The sequence below is a fragment of the Triticum urartu genome, chromosome 6A (genome assembly GCF_056163025.1).
Source record: "Triticum urartu cultivar PI428250 chromosome 6A, HENAU_Tu73, whole genome shotgun sequence".
Lineage (NCBI taxonomy): Eukaryota > Viridiplantae > Streptophyta > Magnoliopsida > Poales > Poaceae > Triticum > Triticum urartu.
In genome coordinates this window covers 543,416,052-543,422,461 of record NC_141878.1, presented here as the reverse complement: position 1 = coordinate 543,422,461, position 6,410 = coordinate 543,416,052, and the positions used below count along the sequence as shown (strand labels likewise).

General features: G+C 44.5%; 1 protein-coding gene across 1 annotated transcript; it reads right to left on the bottom strand.

Moving 5' to 3' along the window:
• Nucleotides 1–294: 294 nt before the first annotated feature.
• LOC125514866 (mitochondrial phosphate carrier protein 3, mitochondrial) lies at nt 295–4,108 on the bottom strand. The gene is made up of 6 exons (XM_048680234.2): nt 3,664–4,108; nt 2,197–2,558; nt 2,064–2,107; nt 964–1,178; nt 741–865; nt 295–656 (listed from the first exon to the last, which is right to left on the bottom strand). Exons 1-6 carry the CDS (start codon nt 3,988–3,990, stop codon nt 593–595), a joined length of 1,137 nt encoding a protein of 378 aa, XP_048536191.1. The 5' UTR covers nt 3,991–4,108; the 3' UTR covers nt 295–592.
• Nucleotides 4,109–6,410: the final 2,302 nt, after the last annotated feature.

The window sequence follows — 6,410 nt, the reverse complement described above, 5'->3', positions numbered from 1 at the left end:
AATCTACACTCAAAAATATGTCTACATGCATCCGTGTGGTAGTCCGTTTAAAATGTCTAAAAAGACAAATATTTAGGAACAGAGGGAGTAATACATGATGATACTGCCTATTACAACCAGCCTAATACTCTGTCTGACCTGTTTGCCCGAACAAAACAATAGTACTGCATGACTTATCTCAGAAGACCAAGGAATGATTTCAAGCACGAAGAGAAGATAACTACTACTACTAGTAAAACAATAAACGTTCTACCCGTTCAGAAACGAACATGCCACGATATCAACAGCATAGAATTGGAGGTAAACAGGAGTATAATATGGGAATTCCTCAGTACAGGTGATGGCAAAACCTGCGCTCTAACAGCCTTGCTGTCCTAAAACTTATTATGTCAAGCATCAAACTTCCCGGGGACAAAAAAAGGCCTATTTCGCCTGCTTAATGAGTTCCTCTCATCAAAATGATGACACAATAACCATCTGCTACAATAACAAAAGATTTCGGGTGCTAAACTCAAGTAATTGATACAGTCCCCATCCACCAATACCCCATCATCCCAGAATACATCGTCATCGTCGTAGTAGGAAAAATCAATCAAGCGATGGCTTTCGCTGCTTCCTCTACCGGAGCAACTGGTGGAGCACCGCCGGTGGTCGGGCTGGAAGAAAATGGATTACCAATTGTTACTACTTCCTCAGAAGCTGTTTACCAGATGAATTTGCATAGAGGATGAGATACTTACAGTCCCACCATGACCTTGAAGGCGTCATAGATTCCCCACTGAGCACCGGTAAGAGTACCGATCATGACGATGCGAAGGGGAAGTCCTCTGGTGAAAAGGCCCAACATGCCAATCTTCTTAACAGCCTACGAAGGTTTAATAATAACATGAAGTCAGCAAATAGTCCAGTAGTTAAGAAGAGGATAGAAAATCTAAAAGATAAACTAGATAGAAACATGCTTACATCACCCACTGTAGCACCCTTGGCATTGTTGAGGAAAGAGACCAGGTTGTCAGCCGGGTGAGAAACAATAGCACAGAAGACACCAGCAATGTAGCCACCAGCAAAGCTGATACCCAACTGGGAAGACTTGCTGCACTCGGCCTTGGGAACAGGTACAGCGTGTTTGTAGATAAGCTCAACAATGGTCTCAAAGGAAGCAAACTTCATCATGGTGTCTGAATAAAGCATGGAAATATTCAATGGATGAGTACACCATAACATATGAACAGCAACAGAAGTTCAAAGCATTATACATTCAGCATCTATCAAATTCTATCTAGATGACATGTGATAACTAGAAGGCTACAACTAATAAAATTCAAACATTATGTCATATTCAATTAACATTGGCCAATCCTAGAAGTGGAAGTAGACACTTGCAATCTGCATCAGCTAACATTAGTCTGCGTAAACTTCCAGACTTCAGACAAACTGTAACCAAGCATAACCCCTTACGAGAGGGGAACACAAACATCATCATGTTATGAGGTATGGAATTGAGATTGATGGGAATTCCCTTTCTTGTCATTTATGAACATAATATCCAAACAAAATTGGCAAACATATAACAGACATGTGGATTCAAAATGTTCTGCCATAACCAATTTACAATAGACAAAAGTTGTCAAGTTCAGTAGATATCAGACTAGATACAGGCATACAGTAATGTCCATATTTATTTTTTTGCGAGAGAAGTGAATTTTGGAGTTTCAGCTAAAAACTACCATCACAACTGTGGAGTGAATGACTCTAAGGAGTCAATGAATAATATGCCCAAAAGCTAAGCAACAAATAGAAATGGTAAAACGAATATAGAATAGCATCAGCATGGTTGGCCATCAATAGGATAGAAGAATGCTCATACAGGAGAAGAGAAAGTTACTCTACAAAACATCACCAATTGGCATATCAAAGAAAACACAACAGTGCCAATCAGATGAAACAGGAGACCAGCTTTTGAGCATTTGGTGGTACCAAAGCAGGCCACATTTGTGAAACAATCATAGGAGTGACTATTCATATTAAAAGAGTATAACAGAATGGTAAGAGACAGCACTTACAAGGAATCTGGCGACCCCAGAGCGGAACAATGCCCTTGTAGAGCCTGGCATTATTAACAAATAAAAGTTAGGGCATAGGATCAGGGTAAGAAAAGAAAATCATTAAGTTTTTAAGTTGGCTGGATTTACTTACCCAGCAGCACCCTCAGCTTTGATGAACTTGGGAAGCCCATCACTCAACCCACGAGCAAATCCAGGCTGTGTCTGCACACGGACCTTGACAGCTTCAAAGGGGCACAGAGCGATATCAGCAATTACCTCAGCAGAAGCTGACCCTGCAAGGTAAATCAGGGTCTTGTACTTCACAGCATTCTCAGGCCCAGCCATATCTGAGTAGGTCTTCTTAAAGAACTCGTAGAACCCAAACTTGCAAGCCCCCTGAGCACTGTAACCAAGCAAGGTAGGCACCCATCCCCTGAAGAATCCCCTAGCTCCTTGCTCCTTTAACAGAACACCAAATCCAGATGAGATGCTCTTGTATTTCGCCGGGTCAATCTGGAACAATTGATAGGAATGTGTTAGGTCCAAAATACTTACTTGAAACCTATCGACACTTCACAAGTTGCAGCTTAAAATGTCCATAGAGTCCTAATACCTCAAACAGTAATCACAAATCATAATGTCCATATGAATCTTAACAACCTCAAACAGTAATCACAAATCAGAGTAGATGGTACTTCAATTACAATGCTAGCTGGAATATATGAAATTAAAAAGAAACGAATCAACGGTCTTCAATACAAGATGGATAAGCATTAAGATTGATCAACAATACTGAAAAAAATAAACAACATTAGATGATCAATTTGCTGAACTTTAGTCAGATGTGACTTGTTTAGGCAGCTGAACACAAATTGATAATGGCCTGCTGCCCTACAGTTGGGACTGAATTTCCATGACTGAGCGGTTCACTCTAAAGGAACAACATTACACACTGGGGCAGTTTCCTTCACCTGAGTCACCTCACTCTAGAAACATAAAGCATGAAGTACAGGTAAAGTGATCACAGGTTAGTCACATCTCATTCACGCATAGACTTGAAATTAACTCACGCCTGAATGGCATAAGAGCTAACACTAGCACAGACCTGATTTTATACTGATCTTAGTAAAAGCCTAAGAATTGCACATTCATCAACATAATTTGTACTACTACAATACTGTACCAAGTAAAAGCCTAAGAATTACATATTCATCAACATAATTTGTACCACTCCGATGAGAAAAGCACATAATAGACTTGACATTAACTGGGCTAATCTGTGCTTAGCAAGCAATGAAATGCATCTACTGGAACTGCGGTCCACTCAACTGCAAGCGTGTACTAGTAGTCACCAGTTCCTAACAAAGCACAGCAAGCACATCTGCGCCAACATAAAGCATACGGGAGAACAGAACAAGACATAAATCCTTGCCAGCACCAAACTACACGCTCGGAGACACGGAAACTGGCCAGATTCATGCATCCAGATCGCGAAATGCCTGCCTAGATGACGGAGATCGAAATCCGCATCCGCATCGAACCTACCGACCAGATCTACGCCGAATCCTTGGAGAACTGAACCCGAGACGCGCGTGGGAGCACAGATCTAGGCCCTCACCTGCATGTTGCACTTGACGAGGTCGAGCGGGGTGACGGCCATGTGGGTGAGCCCGCAGCTGGCGATCCCCCCGGCGGTGCAGGCGGCGTAGAAGGCGGGAGAGTACATCTCTATCTTCTCGTTGGGTGCGCGGATCGAGAAGGGCCTGCCGCCCCCGACCCCGCCAGCGCCGACGAGGCCAGCAGCCGGGGCCGCGGCGGGCGAGGCGGGCGCCTGGTAGGGCGACGGGGAGGAGGGGAAGCGCGGGGAGGCGGCGGCGGCGAAGGAGCGCGGGGAGTAGAGGAAGCTGGGGAGGAGCGAGTCGCGGGAGAGGTCGGAGAGCGCCATCGCCGCCGGGCCGGGAGATCCGGGCGCGGATTCGCGGGGGGCTGCGGCGCGGCGATGCTTTCCGAGCTCTCCTCTCCCTTGGCGTGGCGATGTTCGCGTGGATTTGACGGGGGTGCGGCGAGGCCCGAATATATGGAGGCGCTGCGCGTCCCCAACTTGTTGATTATTAGGGTATTGGTGGTGGGCTCGCTGGCTGCGGGGCCCGGCGGCAGTGTCCAGTGTGGTTGGTTGGTGCCTGGCGTCTGGGGCGTGGATGGTACGCGTTCTTTTTTTCGAAGAGAGAAAAAATGGGAAGTGAGAAAAGCTTTGGGTGTTTTTGGTCTGGCCGGAGTCGTTGCTGCTTGCCCGGAAAAAGAGTCGTGGCCGCTTTCTGGGGTCGTAAATGTGGAATTACGCCTTGCTAATCGCGGCGCGGGTCGCCGTCGCGGAATATGCAGCTGAATATTCCGAGGGGGAGGGGCGCGGCATTGTTCCGCCCGCCCGCCCGCCCGCACATGAGCTTGTTCTCCCGTGTCGGTGCACCTTATTTGCGGTCTCTCCTTCAAGGCCGGCACATGCAGAGGTACTGTAGATGGGAGTATTATTAATTTACTTCCAGAAAAAGCACAAGTCAAATGAAAGCAACTTCCAGCGAAAGGGGGAGAGCGTTGCTTGTCTGTTGGGGCCGGCCGCCTGGCCCCGGGATGAAACCACCTCAAGCCGGGGCCAAGGGCTGCTTCACCAAACGCAGAGCGCGAGATGGTGTTTCGGCCGTCTCAAGACGTGGTTTTATTTTCAATGACTTTATTATGTTGCAAGATAGATGAGCTTTTGTGTAGGCACCATCTAGTTAACGGTCCGAAAGGCATGCTCGTTAATTCCCCCCAGTAGTATCTGGAATATCTTCGCATGACAACCGTCTGACATCTCTAGTGTCTCGCCGAGCACTCCCTTGTAACATTAGAAAAAGAGTCTGTCCGGTCAAGCAATTCATTGAACTGTACTGCAGGGCTATGGGGGGCAGAAATAGCAAAACTTCTAGCGGCCGACTTCATGCAAGATGTTTCACACCCTAACTAGTTTGCCAACCACGTCATGGTGCCGAAGACGAACAAGACTCGGCGCATGTGTGTTGACTACACCGACATTAACAAGGTGTGCCCCCAAGGACCTATCCCCCTGCACGGACCCAGGTGATTGAAGGAGTTCCACCAGGAGGCGACTTTCTTCGTCACGCCATACATACGCTTATGCTATGTCACAACGCCCTTCGGGCCTCAAGAACGCTGGCGCCACCTACCAGCTGACAATTCATACAAGGTCACCTAGTTCGGTCTTAAGTCAAACTGTTTTTAGTTCAACCAAGTTTGTAGAGAAAAAAATTATCAACATATACAATATCCTATTAATAATCTTACGAAGACATATTTCATGATTGATATCATGATATTCCTTTCGTATACTAATTTTTTTCCTGCAAACTTGGTCAAACGTAAAACAATTTTGACTTGATACACTATGAAGTGGATTTTTATACAGTGATGGACGGAATATCAAACAAGAGCCAAATGGCTAGGCGTAGTTTATTACCATCATGGTGACAGATTCAAGTAGGCCTTTGCTAATGTTGTTACCTGAAACCTGCTAATCTTAGTTCCATACAGTTGGATGTTATTGAAGCCATTTGTTATTTTGACCTAAGAAGCTAAGCACACATGCTACATCCACAAGTATGTGGTAAGAAACATTGGCATTCATCTAGAAGATCAAGGGAGTGGGAATGAAACCTTGTCTTGTCTTCGATGAATGTGAAATTCAAAGATTTCGTTTCATTGTAGCAGAAAACCTGACCTTGGATTTGAGCAAGTTCTTAGAAATTAGTACCGTCGCCACCCTTTCTTTTGGATTTTTGTATTGACTTTCGGAATCATAATTTACTTTCTCGTATTCTTTTTTGTGTAAATATCCACCAGCATTTGTACTATATTTTGGCAAAACTAAAACATGATTAAATTATTTCCGTCATAGTTAAGCCATTACATTTCAATCATAGTTAACAACATGGTCTTAACTTGTGGCTTGGTGATTCTAGGTAAAAGGTTGATGCAAATCTGATGGCATTGGCGATTTACCATATATATAGGATGAAAACTAAATTCAAGGAATCTACTATTCATAGGTTATTCTTGTTATTACTCAAAAGATAGAGACATCACAAAATGTGCTAACATATGTAATGATGCTATAATACGATGTAGAAGGGTCGTCGTAGCAGTTTGTCTACCATCATTACAGGGTGAAGCTCCGAGGTGGAATCGTTCTCTGGATAATCATTATGTCATAAATTGGGAAGAACTAAGTGGTGAATTTCGTATGAAGTTTTATTTTGTCCATCAAATACATGTTGATATAAATTACATATGTTACTTTTGGCCATGGAT

Coding starts and splice junctions, on each gene's coding strand:
- LOC125514866 (XM_048680234.2), bottom strand. CDS start 3,990: ATGGCGCTCTCCGACCTCTCCCGCGACTCGCTCCTCCCCAGCTTCCTC. Junction 2,108..2,196: donor AAAGCTGAGGGTGCTGCTGG/GTAAGTAAATCC, acceptor TAATAATGCCAG/GCTCTACAAGGGCATTGTTC. Junction 866..963: donor AGGGTGCTACAGTGGGTGAT/GTAAGCATGTTT, acceptor AAACCTTCGTAG/GCTGTTAAGAAGATTGGCAT.